Genomic DNA, 22,682 nt, shown 5'->3' with positions numbered 1-22,682 from the left:
GTAGAGTAGTGTAGACAGTGTAAAATGGTGAGGAGGTTCACAGATGTAGATCGTATTTCCTTGGTGTGCACAAAACCTCTGGAAGGGGGCACGGATGGTTAGTCGTGCAGGTGGGAGGAGCCGCACCGTCCCGAGCTCTCAGTTTTGAAGGGCGGCTGTGCTTACGCTGCACAGCACTTTGAGGAGCCCTTGTACCTTCACACCCCCGATTGCCCAGAGTCCCCAAAATCGTGTTATTTCTGCTCGTAAGTAATGGCTCAGAGTAGAACCATTGATTTTTAAATTCAACTGCTGCATGACCTCGTGGCCACTTTTCATAGATCTGTCAATAGTACATTGAAATGCACTGAAAAGTCACGTTGGAATACAGGGTCAGATCTTAGTCACATGATGTGTGGAGCCAGGAACTGAATAAAAACAACACACACTAGAGGGCACCTGAGCATCACATTTAGATACAAACTGGCTGGTGCATGTTCAGTGCTGGGATTCACGCGCTGCTCAGTAGCCACGGGGATTTGTCTGAAACTCATTAGAGCTGGAGTCAGTTTATAGTCCACCAGTAAAGGAAATTATGTCTTGAAAAATGAGCTACCTTTCTTTTCTCTCTCGACTTTAATGTGACTTTGAAGACTGGTGATGCTGAAATTTCATATGGGCTCAGAGAAGAGCGTTAAGTGCTTTATACATGTCATTCTTCTCTTTCTTTGTAATTTCTTGGAAAGAAAGTACAGATACTTTACAAATGTAGATATAGAAATCTCATTTAACTATGTAGGGTCTTCGGGACACTATAAAGCCATTTATAGAATCCACTTCCCATTCTCAGGTTCAACACACCTTTGTGGCTGTTGCTGACCCAGCAGGTCAGTCAGCAACAGACATTTGTTGAGCAACAACTATGTGCTAGGTGTAGACGTTCAGAGCCCCACGTGGAAGGAAGGGGCTAGTCATGTGACACAGGCAAAAACCATAGCATGTAGCTAAATAATTCCAGGTGCCTCAGAGGAGACTGAATAAAGTATTTAGAAAAGGAGTGAGGAGTGTCACTGGGAAAGGGCTCTCAGGCAGTGCCGTCCAGGCCGATGCGTGAGCAGATCAGAGGAGAGCAGACTGTGCGGACAGGCCCTGGGGGGCAGCTTTGGTTCTCGCCAGCCTCGGTGGCAGCCTCTCTCAGAGAGAGTAGTGACCTAATGTAACAGGAGAAAAATGGAACCCAAACAAACCCTGGTGTGAGAGTCCATCACGGATTATCAAATCCTGGCTCTTCAGCATACTAGGAGGTAGTGCTCCCTGGGTACTTGAACCGGTGACTCTTAAAGCTTTCTGTGCTTCATCTGTTGTGCGTGGTCGATTTCTGCCCCGGAGGCTAGTGGAGGATCCCAACAAAGCCCCTGGTGCCCCGCAGGCACCCAGTCAGGGAAGCTGTTATCACCCCTGGGCTAGGAAAGGAGCCCACTCTGGGAATGGGCCTTTACGCACAGATGTTCAGGCTGCAGTGCCTCAGAGTGAACGGCTGTGGCTTCAGGTAGAGAAGAATCATTGTAGCCAAAAGGGTAGCCCCTATGCGGTCTAGCAGCCTGTTCTGTGGTGGCTCCCGAAAGGCTGTCGGCGAAGGGCACGCACCTAGTCACCCCTCACACTTGCCATGCTGTCTCTCAGAGTGGTACTCAAGGCCTCTGGGACCTTCCTGCGGATTCAGCCTCATCCTTTGTCATGGCACCTCCCTCCCTGCATCCCTGGGTCTCTTCATCCTGATGGACCCACCACTGTCCCCTGACTTGCTTGCTTGGGAAAACCCTACCTTCCTTTGGAGGTTCAGCTCGAAGGCCCCTGCCTCTGTGAAGATTCTCTAAACACCCTCCCTCCCACTGCCTCCCTGTCCCCCGAACAGCCAGCACAGCACAGCGAGTGTTCCGTCCGTATGACTTCCCGCGACGCTGAGCTCCATGAGCGCATGCGCCGACACCTCTGGCTCCCAGAGCCTGGCCTTCAGTACGTACTGTTTTCGACAAAGGGATATAATTTTAAATTTTGTGAGATCCAGAATTCTATTATTTAAAAAATGAAATAATAAGAAAAACTAACTGGAGCTTGTGCTATTGACTTAAATACTGGAATTTGTCATCAAAAGACCTGATTTGAGCCCTATTGTTATTGAAACAATTTATCACCTTTAGAAAATCACAAAATCTTGCTGGGCCTTATTTTTCCCTAGGAGAGTGAGGCCACTGGTGTTTGCCCTATAACTCAGACCCAGGACTCCTGGGGTGACCAAACAAGGTGCTTACTGTAGGGTAGGTGAAAACTTGGTATAATCATATAGCCCTATGTAAAGGTCATATTTATTACTGAACATTTGATTTAAACTTAATTTCTTACTGGATAAGATCAATGTCAAGTGATTCATTGCTCTCCTTTTCCATAGTTGTGAGTTTAGAGAAACTTAGTTGTCTGTGAAATTAAGCTTTATCTTTATTTAGATTGCGATTTTCTAATTATATTCAGTTAGAAACATAAAACTCATTTTTATAGAATTCTTCTAGTATGCTCATGTTTTTGAATCCCACCTCTCCTATGATATGTTAAAGATTGTTCTACAGAGTGGCTACTCTATGCATGTTTATTGATTTTTAGATTTTTTTATTTTTGCCCTGTGCAACTACAGCAAGAGCACTTACTTATGACAGCGTAATTTAAATTGAACTTTATGGAATTTTCAATACAAGGCATTTGTAAGGCGTCTTCCTCATGTGCACTGTTCATCTCTTAGTTGCCTAACTAACGATTTGTATTGTCTATAAAGTGATGCTTCATTAATTCAACATTACTGATGATGGGTCAGTGAAAAGAAAACTTTGCACATAACTGAAGCATTCCCTTGGAAAAGGGGAATGCCAACATAAATTAATCATTTCTAAGGATAGTTTTCAAACACGTGCCTGGTGTGCCTGATAACGCTGCCTATTTCCCCCTGTGCTGCACTGCGCTGCTGTGCAGTAAAGCCAGGAGCAAGGAGATGGGCATCACTTGGCCTCCTTAGTAAGCGCCCTCATGTACCGATTCAACCGCACTGGGGCTGGTGTCGCTCTTGCTGCTGTTAGTGACTCTGCTCTTCAGCAGCTTCTGGGAAGTGGGAAGCAGAGATATAAACAGTACCGAGAGATACCCGCTGCCCTGGAGATGTGGAGAGCCCCGAGCGGACCCAGGGGAAGAAGTGCCTGCGCCTGTCAGAGGAGGTCAGAGAGGAGGCCTTCCCAGAGGAGGCCTCACTGACCCAATTCTTTAGAAGGAGCAGAGGAAACAGGTGTAGGTGGGAATAGCAGGCAAAGGGAGCGCAGCAATGGTGTAGAGGCCGGGATGGACCCTGTGCCTCCTCGTTGTAGAGGCCGGGACGGACACTGTGCCGGTGTTGTGGAAGCCTGCTGGTAGAGCAGGAACCTCTGTCTATTTAGTTAGGGACTAGTAGGACTTTGATCAGATAACGTTTTTAAAGCAGAATGAGAAATGATAACTGCGTAACTCACAACATAAAATACACATGAGTTTGCCAGTTTTTCCTGGGAAGCCAAGGCCTTTCCTGGCAGTGCACAATCTGCTGATCCCAGTCTCCCAATGTCTTTCTTTCGTCAGTTTGGGAGCATCTGATCTCTGCTACTGATTTCTTGAAAGGGGAATAGAAACTTCAAAAGCCTTTAGAAACAATCTAAGAACAAAATCTTTACAGATTTTTATGGATGTTTCCACTAATCTTTTACACTTTTTTCCTCAACATGTTACTTTGCCATTTGCTTTTATTGGGTCATTCTATATTATTTAACTTAGTTTTTAATGAAAATAACTATCCACACTTAGGTTTCCCCATAGGATCTAATCGTTAAATAAATTCTATACTTTAATACTTTCAGTAGGAATAAACAGGCTTGGGAACAAATGTAAAAGACTCTTGGTAAACATACAAACCAACTAGTGGGAATAGAAGTATGAGGCATACGTGTGAGTAGCTGACCGGGCGTGAGCACTCAGCTGTGGGCATTATCTAAGACATCTGAAAGGAGGACTGGGAAGTATTGCTTAACCCAGTACATTACTTAAGGAGAAGGTGGCATAGTGCTGTGCTGTGTGTAGCTAGATTGTGAGGAAGGGAGCATGGGTACTTAAGCTGGAGAAATTGGCAAGTGCCTTTCACATAGGCCCTTGTATAGGGGGGCCTATGTGAATCTCTTAAAGCAGAGATTCTCAGAATGTGGTCCCCAAACAAGCAGCAGCAGCAGCACCCAGGAACTCATTAAAATTGCAGATTCTTGGGTCCCACTCAAAACTTCTGAGTCATAAACCCTAAGTGAGGCTTTTAAATCTATGTTTTAAAAATGAAAAGGGTTTCCCTCAAGACAAGAACAGGATAAGGATGTCCACTTTCACCACTCTTACTCAACATAGTACTGGAAATCCTAGCCACAGTGATCAGACAAGAAGAATAAATAAAAGGCATCCAAAGTGGAAAGGAAGAAGTAAAATTGTCACTATTTGCAGATGACATGATACCATATAAAGAGAACCCTAAAAAGATTCCACGAAAAACTACTAAAACTGAAATCAGTGCCTTTTTATACATCAATAATAAACTATCAGAAAGGGAAACTAAAAAAATCCCATTTACAACTGCATAAAAGTACTTAGGAATAAATTTAACCAAGGTAATGAAAGACCTGTACTCAGAATATTAAAGCCATTGAAGAAGATACAAATAAGTGGGAACATGTGCTCTACTCATGGATAGGAAGAAGTTACATCATTAAAATGTCTGTGCTGTCCAAAGTAATCTATAGATTCAGCGTCATTTCTATCAATATGAATGGCATCTTTCAAAGAACTAGAACAATACTCCAAAAACATACATGGAACCAAAAAAGCCCTGAATAGCCACAGTGATCTGGAGAAAGAAGAACAGCCTTTGTGGTGTTGTGCTACCTGATATCAAACAGCAAGGCCATAGTAATCAAAACAGCATGTTACTGGCATAAAAACAGACATAGATCACTGAAACAAAGTAGAGAGTCCAGAAATAAACCCACACTGATATGGTCAATTGATATTTGACAAAGGAGGCAAGAACATACAGGTAAAGACAGCATATTCAATAAATGGTGTGGAGAAAATTGGACAGATAATGCAAAAAATAAAACTAGGCCCCTTTATTATACCATATACAAGAATAAACTCAAATGAATTACAGACTGAAATGTAAGACTTGGAACGATAAAAGTCCTAGAAGAAAACATAGGCAGTAAAACCTCTTGACACATTTTAGCAGTATTGTTTCTGATATATCTCTTCAGGCAAGGGAAACAAAAGAAAAAATAAACAAATGGGACTACATTAAACTAAAAAGTTTTTGCACTGAAAAGGAAAATATTAACAAGATGAAAGGACAACCTACTGATTGGGAGAACATGTTCTCCAGTAATATATTCAATAAGGGGTAAAATCCAAATTTATAAAAAAACTCATACAACTCAATATCAAAAAAAATTCAATTAAAAAAAATGGGCAACGGACCTGAATAGACACTTCTTCAAAGAGCACATACAGATGGCCAATGGACGTAAGAAAAGATGCTCAAAGACACCAATCGTCAAAGAAATGCAAATTAAAACCACAGTGAGATATCATGTCACACCTGTCAGAATGACTATCATCAATAAATCAAAAAGTGTTGACACAGATGTGGAGAAAAGGAAGCCCTTGTGCACTGTCGGTGGGAATGCAGACTGGTCCAGCCACTGTGGAAAACAGTGTGGAGTCACCTCAAAAAATTAAAACGGAACTACCTTATGACCCATCAGTACCACTTCTGGGTTTATATTCAAAGAAACCCAAACAATGAATTTGAAGGGATATATATGCATCACTGTGTTCATTGCATCATTATTTACAATAACCAAGATATGGAAGCAGCCCAAGTGCCCATCAATAGATGTGTGGATAAAGAAGCTCTGGTACATAGGTACAATGAATAGAATATGACTCAGCCATAGAAAAGAATGAAATTGTATCATGCACAACAGCATGGATTGACCTAGAGGGGAAGTAAGTCAGAGAAAGACAAATGCCTTATGATTTCCCTTATATGTGGGATCTAAAGAACAAAGCAAACGAAGTAACAAAATTGAAACAGATCTAGACACAGAGAATAGACTGATGGTTCCCACGTGGGAGGGGCCTGGGGAATGAGTGAAAAAGGAGAAGGGACTGAAGTACAGGTTGGCAGTGACGAAACAGTCCCGGGTGTGTAAAGCGCAGCGTGGGGAATGGAGTCAATAATATCGTACTGACTACACACAGTGCTAGGTGGGCGCTGCAAATATCAGGGCATCCACTTGGTGAAATACATGGTTGTCTAACCACCATGCTGTACATCTGACCTAACACAAAATAATACTGAATGTAAAAACCTCTGAGTTTTAACAAGCCCTCCAGTGATTCTGATACGTTCTCGGGTTTCAGAGTCACTGTGCTGGCTTTCAGCCTTTTCTCGGAGTGACATGGAGTTACACTGAAGGGTCCGAGTGACAGGCTGTCTGAACACTGTGACCGTCAGAGGTCCCACTCAGACAGTCTTCATTGTGTTACAGAGGGTTCAGGTCACCAGCGAATCAGCCTTCATACGGGTTGCATGAGACATTCCTAAAAATCTCTCACATTTTTTAAAATGGTTAATTTCTTCACCATTTATATGTATTTGTTAGGAGCTTGTGATTTGTCAGTCATTGTCCTAGGATACAGTATGAGAATAAATCATTGAACAGAAGAGACAAAACCCAGGCTAACCTTCTATTAGGAGGTGGACACAATAGACAAAATATTAGTATGTGTATTAAATGTATGTGATATAAGTGCTAAGGCAAGAAGTGAAGCAGAGCAGTGGGCTAAGGAGCATTGGGGCCGGGGAAATGCTGACTTTAAATAGCTCACAAAGACAGTGAGAGAGCTCTCCATGCAAACACTGGAGGCAAGAGCGTGGTGTGGAAGGGCACAGCACAGATGAAGGGCTGAAGGTGTGCCCCGGGGGCCTGGGGCCTCGTGAACAAGGGAGAGAAGTGGAAGATGAGGTCCTGGTTTCTACCTTCCTTGTTGACAGTTGGCTACCTGTCTTTAATACCAACCACAAATCTAACCAGACAAAGAAGTGGATCGTAAGTGGGGACTCCCAAAAACCCAGAATTTATTTATAAAACATTGTGTATTTATTCTTACATGTTTAAACTTCAGTCACCTTCCAAGTGCTCTCCATTGGATGCAATGCACCTTGAGATGTTTGCCCTGATGCTCAAAACAGGTTTTGAACTCGTCAGTTCTGATGCCTTTTAGTGCTTCTGCCAGTTTTTATTTCACCTCTTCCACATCAGCAAAACATTTCCCTGTGAGAACTTTTTTTCATCCAGGGAGACAAAAAAAGTCACTTGGGGTAAGATCGGGCGAATTGGGAGGGTGGGGCATGGGGGTCATGCAGTTTTTTTGGTCAAAACCTACCGAACACTCAGTGCGGTGTGGGAAGGTATACATACTCATAAATCGCCCATCGTGCAATGGGCAAATGCGTTGAAAGAGCCTTCAAAAAAAAATTCACTGAAACCAAATGCAGCCTCTCAACAGCCTCAGCTGGTTCACTGATACAGATGGGTTCCAACAATACTCACCTGGCAGGGGGTGCCTGTACAACAGAGGACCACCCTCCAGAAATAATTCTGCTCTTTGGGGGTTCCTCCCTCGTATGTGTATTCTGATGTAAATGGAGAGTTCAAGGAGCAATGCACACTGGTGCTTTTAACTCAGTGACATTTATCAAGCACCTATGGGCCAGGCATGCATAAGCCACACGTAGCTTGTCTGAGGAGCGGGACTGGAGCAGCACAGCACACAGCCCTGCACAGAATCCACTCTGCTGCTGCTTCTGGGGCTTACAGCCCTGAAGGAAAACGAAAATAACTACTAGGCTGAAACTTGCTGCCAAAGGGAAAGTACAAAGTACCAAGGACACGTGCTCAGGTGCATCTATGTAACCTCTGGGAAGGTTTCCTGGAGGAAGTTTTATTTCAGCCAGATGTGGACAGTGCACTGATTGCTCAGAGTCAGTGCTGCGAGAAGTTTCCAGGCAAAGAATGGCCCAGGCACCGCAGACATGCCTGGTAACAGCACACGTGGCCCGCCGGTGGGACCAGCGGTACAGAGCGAAGGGAGGAAGGAATCCAGGCTGCAGAGCAGGGGATGCAGGCTCTTACAGATTTGGGGTGGGGGCACTCACAGATTTTTCAGGACTGGGGCAGTGGGAAGCACTGAAGTGTTTCTGAGAAGGTGACTGGCATAATCAGTTTGGGGGTTGTAAAACTCAATTATCGTATATGGAAAATGAATGTAGAATAACACATCCAAAGGTTTCCCTGTCATCTAATTTTTATTGAGAACATGTCTGCTAGATACAGCATGAAATGTCCTATAGCAGTGGAGAAAGTGGCCAACAGCGGAACCAAGTTCTCTCATGTGTCTTGTGTTCACATAGCTGAGTAAGTCAGACAGCTGCGCAAAATACCCGCCTTGGAGGCTTACAGGGCTACCCTGTCTGCATTGTCATGCCTCAGCCTCTTCGGCTGGCCGTTTATAAACACAGGAGGTAGCAGCGCGGACGTTAGAGGGCGTGACCCAATGCAGCACAATGTGTTAGAAACAGGGCCAGGAGTGAATACTGCAGCTCCCTCATTAGCCACGTTAACGCAGAAATGCACCCTGAGCCCAGCGATTATGCCTCGAGGAGACAAACTCAATGACCGATGTGTTGGAATTGTGGTAAGGAAATACATTTTAAAAATCAGAATCCGGCCTGTTTTTATTTGCATATGTACTAGTTGTTAGTACCATCAAGGAATGAAAATAATAAGGAACCTAGTAAATTAATGTGAGGCCCCTCACAACATCTGAACCTAAGGTCAGTGATAAAAAAACAACATCAAGGGGAAAAGGAGCGAAATCTGCAATGATGGCTGCCCTTAACGACAGTGTGCTATTTAAACACGTTTCAGTGTGTGCCTATGCAGAGGCACTAATTCGCGTAGAGCGCTTGGTAAAGCATCAACTTTTTGTGTGGCGCCGATTCCCTAAGAACCTGATGAGTTTCTTTGAGGGAGCAGCGGCGGCCCAATCTAGCTCAGCTGTGCTCAGTCTGAGTTGCTTTCCTACCTACAAACCCTCACTTCAAAGCAAGGAACATAATGTACAATTTTTTAATGGCTCTAGACCCAGGCACTCAGGCTCCCTGCTCCGTGCCTTCCCTCGGTGTAAACACCTAATCAAGATTGCCTGCGCTTCCACAATAGCAGCCAAATGCAATTCGAGAACCACAAGCCTTTGAAGTCCTCCCTGCAAAGGCCGGTTTTCTAGTCTGGGATAATGACATGCCATGATTGCTGTCTTTGTTGTATCTTTTCAGTAGAGAAGCAATTATAGGCCCCAATTTAACAGAATAGACATTACACAGCTTATGATGCTCAAAATGCAATTTCATTTGATCATTTTCTCAATTTGATTGGTATTAATAGAATGGTTCACAAAAAAAAAAAAATAGCTGGCAGAGGTTGTGTCCCGTTCCACTTTGAAAGAGATAATGTGGAAGCATGCTTTACCTGCCCAGCGGCTCCCACTGGGGTGGCTCAGGCCCTGAGATCCAACAAAACAGCTTGCGGATGGAAGTACCATACCTCCCACATTCTCTGGGGAAGGAAGCATAAGACAACGCCATTTTAATTTGTGAACGTTTTACCAAAGCTACATAATGGATCCCATCACTGTCAATCAATATCACCAGTGAAAAACTGAACTAACTAAACCAAGTCCTCCTGGCCACAGCCAGGGGATAAACTGCCCAGTGGCAGATCCAGGGATAAGCCCGACTTTTCTCCTGTTACCAGGCTCCTGATAACAGCTCGTCCAAGACAGCTCAGGTTTGAGGTTTGGGAAACGGTTATTTCCTTGTCTCCCTTAGGCAGCCTGTGGAGGTTTGTTTACACTCTCAGCTTTCAATTCTCATCCAGGGCAGAGCTGATTTTTCTTTTCTTTTCTTGAATTATATTTTATTGATTATGCTATTAGAGTTGGCCTGACTTTCCCCCCTTTGTCCTCCTCTGCCCAGCACCCCCATCCCACTTCCTCAGACAATCCCCCCACCCTTGTTCATGGCCATGGGTCATGTGTGTAAGTTTTTTGGCTACTTCATTTCCTACACTGTACTTTACATCCCCATGGCTACTCTGTAACTGCCTATTTGTACTTCTTAATCCCCTCACCTCTCACCCCCCAATCTCTTTATCTTTAACCTTTGGAATTTTAATCATGATATGACTTGGGGCGGGTTCTTTGTGTCCATGTTGTTTGGGACTCTCTGTGCTTCCTGGACTTGCATGTCTATTTCCTTCACTGAATTAGGGAAATTTTCTTTCATTATTTTTTCAAACAGATTTCCAATTTCTTGGTCCTTCTCCTTCTGGCACCCCTATGTAGTGAATGTTGGACTGCTTAACGTTGTCCCACACTGATTACACTATTGTTTTTTGAATTCTCTTTTCTTCTTGTTGTTCTGATTGGTTGTATTTTGCTTCCTTATATTCCAGATCATCGATCTGATTATCAGCTTCATCCACTGTACAGTTGATTCCCTGTAAATTGTTCTTTATTTCAACTGTGTACCCTTTGTTTCTGACTGTATCTTTTTATGCTATTAAGGTCCTCACTAAGTTCCTTTAGCATCCTTATAAATAGTGTTTTGAACTCTGCATCTGATAGATTGCTTATCTCCATTTCATTTAGATTGTTTTTTTGGAGTTTTGATCTTTCCTTTCATTTGGGCCATGTTTCCTTGTCTCTTCACTGTGGCAGCCTCTCTGTGTTTGTTTCTATGCATTAGGTAGAGGTGCTTTGACTCCCTGTCTTGGTCGTATGGCCTGATGTAGTAGGTGTCCTGTAGGGTGCAGTGGCACAGCCTTCCCTATCACCCAAGCTGGGTATTCAAGGTGTGCCCTTCAAGTGGACTGAGTACACCCTCCTCTTGTAGTTGAGCCTTGGTTGCTGTTGGCATGTCAGTGGGAGGGATTTATCCAGGTCAGTCTGCTACAAGGATTGACTGTAACCACTGACTACCAACCTCTGCTCTCTGTGGAGGGTCAGCTGTGCAGGGGTAGGGCGGTGGTGCTCTGACATGGTCTGTAGCTGTCCACTGGGTGTGTAGGCCCTGAGGTTTCCTGGCTGGTGCAGGCCACGATCAGCCTCCACCTGTGTTTTACGCAGGGCCACCCTGCCTGAGTTATAAAGCAATCTCAGGTGGCTGCTACTTATGCTGGGCTTGGAGATTCACAGGTGAAGCCAAACTGAATCTAGGCTGCTAGTTCTGGGACTGGGGCTCACTGAGGCCAGCTGCTACTTGGTGTTTTCTTTTAAATGAGCTGTGTTTCATGACAATGAGGGATTGAAACCTAGGTAATAATGATGACAAAGTTGTAACGCCTAATACTTTTTTTTAATGGAAGAAATTTTTAATTTATTTTGTATTTATTTATATATTTTTATAGATAAGGGAAGGTGGGGGAAAGAGGGAGAGAAACATCAGTCCATTGCCCTCGCATGCACCCCATCTGGGACCAAACCCACAACCCACACATGTGCCCTGACTGGGAATCGAACCAGCAACCTTTCGATTCGTGGGATGAAGCCCAGTCCACAGGGAACCTAATACATTTTATAGTCATCTAATGTTTCTTGAGCTGGTCCTGTGATAGGGACCAAGAGACAGAAACATGAGAAATGGTTCCTGACTTTGAGTAGCAGTAGAGTGTTTATAGTTCTAAATTCCCCATTTCAGCACAAGTTTAACTATTTCATGGTGCTGTGAAGTTTCGCACTTGCAGAGTAGTTAATCATTCAAAACCTGTTGATTACTCCCATTTGTAATCAGAAAAACTCCATCATCAAATAGTTCCGGTAGTAGCAGTGAAAATTCAAGCAAAATTCAAGTGAAAAAGTTCTATTGTCATTTTTTCCGATTTTCAGATTAACCTTTAAGTATCCCAGCTTGCACGTCATGTGTTTGCCGTGCACACACACAGTGTTGTGATATGTAGACATTCAGGCAGAGAAGGTTGCATTCAAGATAAAGGAAACAGGCTGTTGCCCTTGTTGTGCCAGGGAAGTTATGTCGAGTGGTAAGAAATTAGGTTATCTCCATTGTCAACTGCTTACTTATTACTTACATTTAATAGATATCTTTGCTTCTTTTCATATCGAATGCTAGTCTGTGTAGCATGAAGAAAAAGGAAGCAGCAGACAGGGAACTCGAACAGGAACATGCAGTCAGTGTCATGCTCTCCCGAGGCTCTCATGCTACTCAGCCTCCCAGGGGAAATTTCACAAAACAAGTAGAAAGGGCTGAATCTGAATTTTGAAGTTAATCACATTAGAAGGGGGGAGACAGATCAGAGTGTCCAAAGGAGCACCCCCTGAGTGGCCTGTCCCAGGACGAAGGGCACAGAAGTCTCGAGGTTGTTTCTCCAAATGAAAGCAGGCTTAGGAAAGACACTAGTCAGCTTCTCCTAGTTTCTGCTGTTTTCTGAGAGAGGTTGGCTTATTCCATGTCATTTCAGAGGGCAGAGGGAGAGAAAGGGAAGGAAGACACATTTCTGCTCTTGTAAGGAAGAGCTTGATAGCATTGAGGTGGCTCAGTGATGGAATTGTATGCTCACCATCCGTGAAACAGAGATTGAGAAATTTAACATTTCACTCTAAGGGATGCCCGAAAGGACCAGGTCTCCCAGAAAGGGAGTACATGAAGCCCCCTCTTCACTGGCAGAAGAGCCTTAAACCTACGCTCATACAGACACACAGGGAGCTTCGGCCAGGAGAGGGGGCCCGTGTTTGGGTCACGAGTGGCTGAACTTGTACCAGGGATGGTATAGAAGTCCCAGAGGCTATGCTGGATTACCTCCAGGGTCTCTTCCAATATTATGATCGTATAACTTAACTTGATTTTCTGAAATGTCACCCGATGGCTGGAATTCCACATAGGACAGAGATATCCAGTTTTTTAAATTGAAAGCAGATAGCTAATGGATAGAAATAATGAAGGACCTAAATCCCATGAATAGTTTGGGAACCTAAATATGATGTAGCCACCGCCTTTATTAGTGATTCCCAAACCTGGAGGTGCGAGGGTTAAAGTGTGTTAATATTTGGGGCCATCCACAAAACTTCTAACTCAGTTGGCCTGGGGAGGGAGAACACTGATAGTTTTGAAAAGCTTCCTGGCTTGTTCTAATATCTTAACTACAGTTGACAACCACCAATGACCTACGTCATTCAAATTCAAAGTACCAAATGAGAAATTCTGCTGGTCAAAGGTGACATTCCCAATAAGTGAGTGAGTTTAGTGAAACTATCAAACTACATGCTCTGGAGTTGCATACACTGCACTGTTTACTGGCTGTGGACTCTGGGCAGGTTACTTAACCTCTCTGTCCCTCAGTTTTCTCATTTCCAAAAAGGGTTTATAATAGCACATACACGATAAGCTTGTTTGAGGATTAACTGGTGTAAGCCACAGCTACTGGCACTATGAGCATTCAAGGTATATTCAATATTGTTGTTATTTCTATCGTTGTTGGTATCATTATCTTGTAGTGCAGTGTTACTTCATTACATTCTTTTGTCTGGCATATTCAAGCATTAGTCACAGAATCTGGCTCACATAACTCCTGTAAAATTGGGTCCCCTGAGTATGCAGAGCATTTACAGTCATTAGTGTGACCTCAGAGCAGCAATTCTAAGGTCACGCCTGAAAGAGAAAACATTGTTTATTCCCATCTCTCTTGGTAACAACCTAGGTCCCTGAGGACTAACAGGAACCCTTGAAATGAACAGCAAGTGAAACAGTCCTTTCTAGAGACGGGAGGCTGTGGCTCTGGGGCCGAACTGAACCCAGTGAACCTGCTGTGTGTTTCACCCCCTTAGATGTCCTCCCCAGCCAGAGGAACAGGCCAGATGTCCACTCAGCACTCCCACGAGAGGGGAAGAGTTGCCTTCGATCCCGAAAACAACTGGCACCAAAGGGCCCAGCAGCTAAAGGTTACTTGCAGGATTGAATTTGAAATGTGTTTCAAGGGTTACTGCTGAATATAAGCCATGTTTGTGACTCACTTCTTATCACTTAAGGGTTTATTCTTATGCTTGAGAACAGTCCCCTCCTCCCATGGGTAAGACTGGCTTCTTCCCCAGATGGGCCATGGCTTGCTCAGCCAGCCGACCCGACCCGACCCGACCCCCTTTTCCAAAGCTTCTACTTCCTAAACGAAGAGTCATTTCACTCTCTAACATTCGAAGTTATAACCTATTTGAGAAAAGTAATGGAGCAAATGCAAGGGAAAAAAATGCAGTTCCAAAACATCATCCAATTTTGTGCCCCTCCCAGCCTGTTTCCTTTGGGGATCGGTTCTGTCGCATCCCTGGAGGAGGGGGACCCTGACGCTCAACATGAGCCCAGCAGAAGCCTCTCTGGGTAAAGGGAAGGCCAGCTCACTGCTCACGGAGCATAATGGCATCCTTTTCCACCCAGGGGTTTACTACCTTGAAACCGTATTTTGTTTCTGGGAAGAATTTTATGGACGTGCCCCACTGACTTTTTCTGGAGGAATCAGGAAAAGCAGCTGCAGCTGCTTTCTGCAGCCGGTGTCTGCGGTTGTTGGAGCAGCCCCGAGTGGACCAGATGCCACCCCTGCTTAGGAAGGAACAATCCCTTTAGAGTCACCCAGGCTCTGACCTGGCACAGTCACACTATGTGCAGTGGTGGAAGTAGTAATAACAGCAATAAGGTGCGTTCCGGTTTCCAAGGAGTTAGATGAGAGGGACTGCCCCGGCCATCTTTCCGCCCCACTGGCCTCCAGACCAGTCTTATTTTTATTTTTAATATAACTTGTATTTTAAATTACAGTTGTCATCTAATATTATATTAGTTTCAAGTGTACAGCATGCTCACTAGAAATGTATATAACCTGTGAAGTGATCACTCCAGTAAGTCTGGCACCCACAGGACACCTACATAGTTATCACAGTGTTATCGACGGCATTCCCTGAGCTGTACTTACATCCTGAGACTGTTCGGTAGCTTCCAATCTGTACTTCCCAATCCCTTCACCATTTTCAGTCATCCCCCCACAGCCCCTCCCCCCTGGCAACCATCGGAATGTTCTCTGTCGTTGACGTTATTTCTGTTTTTCTTGTTCATTTATTTTGGTTTTTAGATTCCACATATAAGTGAAGTCATATGATGCTTGTCTTTGTCTGACTTATTTCACTTAGCACAATACCCTCTAGATCCATTCATACTGTTACAGATGGCAAAATTTCATTCTTTTTATGGCCAATCCATTTTGTGTACAAGCATATCCAAAGAAAACTGAAATGCTGATTTGAAAGAATATACATACTCCTATGTTCTTTACATATTACAGCTTTATTTACAATAGCCAAGATATGGAAGCAGCCCAAGTGTCCATCCGTAGATGAGTGCATAAAAATGCTGTGGCACATTGACACAATGGAATAGTATTTGGCTGTAAAAAAGGAAACCTTATGTTTTGCAACAGCATGGATGAACCTGCAGAGAATTATGCTAAGTGAAATAAGTCAGAGAAAGACAAATAATTATAATTTCTCTTATATGTGGAATCTAACAAACAAAATAAACTAATAAACAACATAGGAACAGACTCATAGATATAGAGAATAGACTGACAGCTGTCATAGGGGAGAGGGCTGGGAGCCTGGTGAAAACATTAAAGGGATTAAGCAAAAAAACAGCAGAACTCATAGGCACAGAGCACAGTATGGTGATTACCAGAGGGAAAGGGGATGGGGGGAGGCAGAGGTGGGTAAAGGGGGATAAATGATGTGTTGGTGAACACAAAATACAACATACAGATGATGTATATAGAACTGTATACCTGAACCCCGTGTAATTTATTAACCAATATCACTCCAATAAGTTCAGTTAAAAAGTGAAAAGACAAACAGTGAGGAATGGTGGGCCATGTCCCCCTGGTACCGGGTTGTTTATCTCCGGAGGTCTGGAGAAGAGACCATTCCGACATTAAGCACGCTATCCTAGATGGGCAGGGCTTGCTTCTGGTAAAGATCACTCTACCACACAGGCCTAGGACGTGAGTTCTCATTATAAGCAGTTCAGTTAGGAATTGTTATGGTCAGAAATCCCGCATGGTTACCTTCAGGTGTTGTGCGTGTTCGGCCCGCCAGGTAGCCACCTTTTCATTTCCAGTTTCCCCTTTTGGTCATAAATCAGTTGGAATGATGCCTTGATGACCAACCGTTTGGGCATAATGTAGTCCTATGGTGCCAGGAAGACTCATTCCGAGGAAGTTTTAGTGTCTGCGTTCTCTCGTTGAAAGATGAGCAGTTGGGGATGGGACAAGACTATAACCATGGGATGTGAATTAAGGCCTGATTTTCCCAAAGAGGGGAGGGCACATAGATGGGAGGCAGTCGGTCCCATGGGCCTTCATTATGACAAACATTCTGGATCATTTCTAACCTGTGAGCTGCCGTGACCTGAGTTTTCTTGTTTACTTTACCCTTCATCCTTCTACATCTAATGTAAGGTTTACCTAACAGGAAGAGGAATAATAACAGTAGTCCAATAACATACAATAAAAACATAATCTGCTTTAGGTGAGGATGAGCTTGAGGGAGATAAACGTTCCAGCCAGCCCAAGAACGCTTTACAGGTGTTGTCATGGTTTTTACCAAAACAACAATGTGTTTTCCTTCTTCATCTGTTGCCATCTGTACTTTATGAGAGGATGGCCCAATGAATGAAGACTTTTAGCTATTTCATAACCTAAATTTCTAATTTTTCTCCTGGCCAGTTTCCATGGAAATAACTCCGTGGAGAGAATTGAGTTCACTTTCCCAGTACATTTGATTTTCAGTATTAATATTCTTATGTTTTATTAGCCTGAGGTAAAGTTCTTTACCTGTAATATCTGTATTACACCACATTCCTGTAGCATTTAATATGAATTTAGTGTAATTACAATTGAAGTGACTTAGAATAACAGGAATTTTCTAGTCCTTCCCAGCAAAAATGGCCCTTCCCCATGTACCATACATTGTTACTTGTCGGGGTAGATGCAACAGGACAGGTTGGGTGAACTCGGAATTTCACGTGGTGTGAGGGCATGACCACTTACCTCTTTGATTTTTATAATCTGACAGTTAGATGAGTTCCCGTGTACTGCCATCTTCTTTAATATGGTCCATCTACTTTGCACTGGAAAGTGTTATTAAGAATAGTTTTTTTTTACCAGTGGTTGAATTATTGAAGATTTTAGTTTAGGATTCAGCTGGATGCCCGATACAGGGTTATATGTTACATTTTCTATCTCCCCCTCCCCACATTTTGTTATCGTTGTTCAAGTACAGTTGTCTCCATTTCCCCCCTACCACTCCCCCCACCCCAGCCATCCCCACTTCCTGCCCTTGATCCTACCCCTCTTTGGTTTTGTCTGAGTGCCCTTTATTCTTGACCCTGAAAAGCCTCTCCCCTTTTCCCCTCATTATCCCCTTCCACCACCCCTCTGGTTACTGTCAGTTTTTTCTTAATTTCAATGTCCCTGTTATATTTTGCTTGTTTGTTTTGTTGATTAGGTTCCACATATAGGTGAGATCATATGGTGCTTGTCTTCCCATCTAAAATTTTCTAAAGCTCAGGGAGACCCTAAGAGTCTTGTAGGTCTTTACACCCATTACAATTGGCCATTGTCTTACAACCATTTCAGATTCCATTTGTATTAACATGGATATGAGACCTTATTGAGTAAGGTACACACATTAATTAATAAGTCAAGTGTAATTGGCAAAATGTAGTCAGACTTCTGAGCCTTGTTAGTCTATATCTTCTTGAACCAAAAGGATACACAAGCAACTTATGTATAGTAGAAAAAGAGTTCAAATCATTCCTAATTAAAAGGACATAGTGCTTGGTGGATCATTTTTATTTTTTGCGTCACCATAATTTTAGTAGGAGCAGCTGATTTCAAGCAGGGGGAAGGACAATAGACTTTGAATTTGAATGCTGCAAAAAGGATCAGCAAACCTACCAATATCATAACACTCTTTAACAGAGATCAAAACAATGTTCTTAACCCTGAAAGTAGCCAGCTAAACAAGTCATGTAGTGGGTCATCCTTTCTTTTTTCGGGTGTCATTTAGCTTGTTGAGTGACCTTTTCTTAATTAAGTCTCTGCTCCCCCTGAGATGTTTATATATGTGGAATAGGTGGAATGGGCAACAGCACAAACTCCACCTTGTTTGGCCAACAAGAAGTCAAGGGCTGTGTGATTGTCAAGGACAACCCAAGCAAGAGAATTTAGACTTTTGTGATGCAGCAACAGTCTTAGCCATCTCTTTAGCAGTTTTCTGATGGTGACAGATACATTTTTAATCATATCCCTACTGATATATATTCTGGCTCTTGGGATTAGCATGCCAAGTATACTTTATCCAAATCTATCATGATAATCAACCAGCATTTCCTTTTAAGGCCTTATGATCTGTTTTTCCGTCTGTTGAAACAGTTCTTTGTTAAAATAATTTGTCCTATGAAATGCTGGGGGATTCTTAAGAATAGATAAAGGAGTGATGAATTGCACCCCCAAAATAGAGTTCTTCCATTTGCCAACTGCCTGAACATCAATGTGCCCACCCTTTAGTAGAAGGATCTTCTCCTATGCTGTGAATAATGGTAAACTTGGGCGGAGCACAAACTACTCCCCCACTGAGTATCTCTGTCTCTGGATCATTCACAGGTATTATTGAGAAAATCCCTTTCAATAAAGGGTGAAGCCATTTATTATACCTGTTTTCTAAAATCCATTGAGATGATATTGGATGGAAGGAATGACTTTACATAATTTGGTTATATTTTTCTTTTTAATATTGTCATGTAGACATTTAGAGATCAAATAAGAAAGGAATCAGGGAGGGAGCAGAGTTAAATTTCAAATTTGGTGGAGATGACAGGAGACAGTGAAAAGCAAGGGATGGATGTTCCTCATTCTTGAATAGTTTCTACCTGAAAGGTGACCTTGGACGTGGGTTGGGAAGACAGTGGTGTTGCATATGGTTCCAAAGTTTGTAACAGGTGCCACTAATGGTAAGTATTGGTTTCTTACTGACTTGGGAATGTGATGGCATATCCAACAATCACTCTGATTTCCTTCTTTAGCCGAACTTCAGGAAAGTTTTACCTAAAACCATTTTAGGCATTGGAGTAATGAAAGAGAAACAAAGAAAAGGGAGCCAATTGGGTTTGTTAGCATCTTTGACAACCTTCCTGTAGTATAAATCAAGATCAGTGAGGGATGAAGGTAAGAACGTCAAGTTAGTCTCTATCAAGTCTGGGGTGACACCGGCCTGGTCCAGTTTTTCTGGGACAGGTCTTTACTTCAGTTGTTGGTGGCTTCTCATCGTCAAGGAGTCTTTGACATTCCATGTAGGTGGAACTAAGTGTCATGGACCGGCAGATGTCCATATCATTCCATGAACTACACCGAAGGCACTGCAACTATCAGTATAGATATTGGCTGTTTTTAGTAAAGTATATAAAATTTAAAAGGACAAGAACCATGTGATTTCACTCATATGTGGGATACAAACAGAAATCAACAAATGAAGAAATAAACTCGTAGACACCGACAACAGTACAAAGGTTATCAGAGGCGGAAGGGAGTGGGAGAAGGATGAAGAGAGTGAAGAGGTCAAATATATGGTGACGTAAAGAGACTAGACTTTGGCTGGTGAGCCTGCAGTGCAGCTCACATACGCATTACAGAATTGTACACTCGAAACTTACATTACTGACTCACAGTACCAAAATAATTTAATTTTTTTAAAAGACCAGGCAGAAAAAATATATAGTGGCTATTTGATCTTTGACCAACCAACAAGCTTGACTTAGAGCTATTAATGCAGCTTCTGGAGCAGATCTTATGGAGCAGGTAGATGAGGACTTTCAGGGATGTCCACCAGGGAAGTTACTGCCTGTCCAGCTTGGTAAGGCCCCTGTTCATCTTTAAATGAGATCCCTCTGCATTCAAGGTAAGTCAGCATTATCAATAGGAGTTCCCTGTAAACCATTCCTAAAAGTGCAATTTTGGATTTCTTTCTTCTGTAAAGAAAGTAGTAAAGTTGCTGGGTTAAGACTGTTACATCGATAGAAGTGGTATTAGGTGAGGAAAGCAGTACTTCATAGGGAACCAGTCCGCTGACAGGGAAGCCATGAGCGTGATGAGAGTTCAGTAAAGATGCAACACAGGAGAATGAACGGTTCGAGGACAGCCCAGAACTTGGCTGAGCGGCTACAAGCCACGTACAAGGAGGGAGCTCTCATTCCTGTAGGTCTATCGTGATCTCCATGTTTCTGAGTTAAAACTCCTAAAGTATGTCCTTTATTTTTTGTGTATAAAAAGGAAGAAAGGATGTTTATACTTTAAGTCTCCCAAAGTAGGAGCTTTAGATAATTCTTCTTTAGAGCTTCTGTATCTCGGTTCCCTTGGTGAATCCATTGGATTGGATCAGGCAGATCTGATTTTAATAATCCAGATAGAGCTTGAGGTACTAATGAAAAATTTGAGAACCAGCTGCAGCAGTATCCAGTCAGCTCCAGAAATGCCCGAAGCTGTTTCTTAGATATTGGAAGAGGAGAGGCTAGAATTCTTATGAGTGTTTTAGGGCTAATTAATAGCTAATTAGAAGGTGGCAAAGGTATTTTACTGGGGATAAACAAAAAGAAAGTCTTATCTTTCAAGACATTATGTCCTTTTATGGATAGATGTTATAATGAATAAATTGTCTTCTTGAAAGTCTAATGGTATCCTGGAGCATAAAAGTAAATCATCCCCACACTGAATCAGAGTGGAATCTCTGGGAAATCCAGTATCATTTAAATCAACCTTTAGTTTTTGAGAGAAATATGTGGGACTGACTCTCTGTACATCCCTGGGACATTGCTGTCCCAGTGAATTGGGAGCCTTTCCAAGTGAAGGCAAAAAGATGTTGACTGTCCTTTGCTACCGAAATGATGAAAAGGCACCATGTAAACCTGTTACTGAAAAATACTGGCAACCCACAGGAAAGGCAGATAATAGTGTATGTGGATTTGGGACCACAGGACGTCTGGGAATAACAATTTCATTGTAGCTCTAAGATCTTGTACAAATTCTTAGCCTTTCTCATTGGATTTCTTTACTGGAAGGAGTATTACAAGGACTTGTGCATGAGTTATAAGCTCTCTATTTCAGTATTCTTTTATAAATCTTTTATAATGAGCTTAATTAGGGCCAGTGCATTGGCTCTCAAAGGATATTGACAAATACCAGTGGAGGCAGAGTATTGTCAATAGTTATTTTGACATGAGTAGCTGACTTAAATGTTCGGCCTCAAAATTAGTTTCCTCTTTTTGAGCCTTCTTTAAAATCATTATTTTCTCAATTGATTCGATGCCTGATTTCATTTACTTCTAAATACATTGCATCCCCCCCCTTTTTTTTTTCACTGACCAGGAATTGAACCTGCAATCTCTTGGTGTATGAGATGACACTCCAGCCAGCTGACACACCTGGTCAGGGCTACATTTGCCCTTTTGAGAGAAGGCTATGTGGGTGTCATGATTTGTAAGAAAGCCCTGTCCTATCAGGTGAAATGGAGCAGATTGGACCAGTAAAACTGTGTGTTGCCCCTATCATTCCTGAGGTGGAAGGTGACAGCTTCTGAATTAAAAATAGACACTGATTGGTTAGCTATCCCTGCAACTCGTCTAGAAGATTCACTCTGAGGGAGAGGGCAGTGTGATTGGGTAGAGTGGGCAACAGATAAAGTGGTCCTGGTATGTTGAAGAGCCTTGGTAAGTTTCCCCTTTATGATCATTTCAGCCTCCCCTAAAGTGTCGGTAGGGAGAAGGGGAAGGACCCTCGTAATTTTGGGAGTAGCCCTATGCTTGCTTCTGTTTTGTTTTTTTTTTTTTCTAAAAGCCATTTCAGTTTTCTGTAGTCTCTCCGAAAATACCTGGCTTGTTACAGTGAAAGCAGACTCTGTCCCCTTGCTGAAAGTCCTCTGGGAAGGTCTGACCTGATTGTTTAACTGTTAGAGCTGTAAATTCATGATTAGTACCTTTATCCTTTCCCTCCTTTGGAATAGTTTTAGATAATTGATCAGCCAGAACTGCTATCTTATTAGTTGTATTGTACATAGGCCAGTTTAATTTATGCTGTTTAATCCGAATCACAAACTCTTCATCTAATCCTTCCCAAATACTGGCAACTTGAGAAATGGATAATTTTGATGATTATTAAAAGTGTCTGGAGTCAGTTCTGAATGTTGTTTGGAAATTTTCTTAAAGTGTTCAAAGAAATTAAGTATGGTTTCATTGGGTCTTTACCTGCATTGCTGGATTTTAGGCGGAAATTTCTCCCCCACCCATCTTTTTTTTGGGGGGGCGGGGGGAATCTCAGAAATGACTTGGTGAAACCAATTAGTTAATTCCCTGCATTCATCCTGGTCTGTTTCTCTTTGTCTTA

General features: G+C 42.7%; 1 protein-coding gene across 3 annotated transcripts in view; it reads left to right on the top strand.

The window, feature by feature from the left end:
- The window catches only part of JHY (junctional cadherin complex regulator), an 84,883-nt gene that overhangs the window by 24,426 nt on the left and 37,775 nt on the right, over positions 1 to 22,682 (top strand). For 2 of the 3 annotated variants that reach the window (XM_037138294.2, XM_037138293.2), the window contains one exon: positions 14,047 to 14,160. The exons of the other annotated variant lie outside the window; for it this stretch is intronic. In XM_037138294.2, the coding sequence (XP_036994189.2) occupies positions 14,047 to 14,160 (114 nt within the window). The remainder of the gene's footprint in view (positions 1 to 14,046; positions 14,161 to 22,682) is intronic. 3 annotated transcript variants of the gene reach the window in all.

This window comes from Artibeus jamaicensis, unplaced genomic scaffold (genome assembly GCF_021234435.1).
Source record: "Artibeus jamaicensis isolate MK-2021 breed Jamaican fruit bat unplaced genomic scaffold, CSHL_Jam_final scaffold_660, whole genome shotgun sequence".
In the NCBI taxonomy this organism is placed as follows: Eukaryota; Metazoa; Chordata; class Mammalia; order Chiroptera; family Phyllostomidae; genus Artibeus; species Artibeus jamaicensis.
The sequence above is the reverse complement of the archived record's forward strand: the minus strand, read 5'-3'. Positions and strand labels throughout refer to the sequence as shown.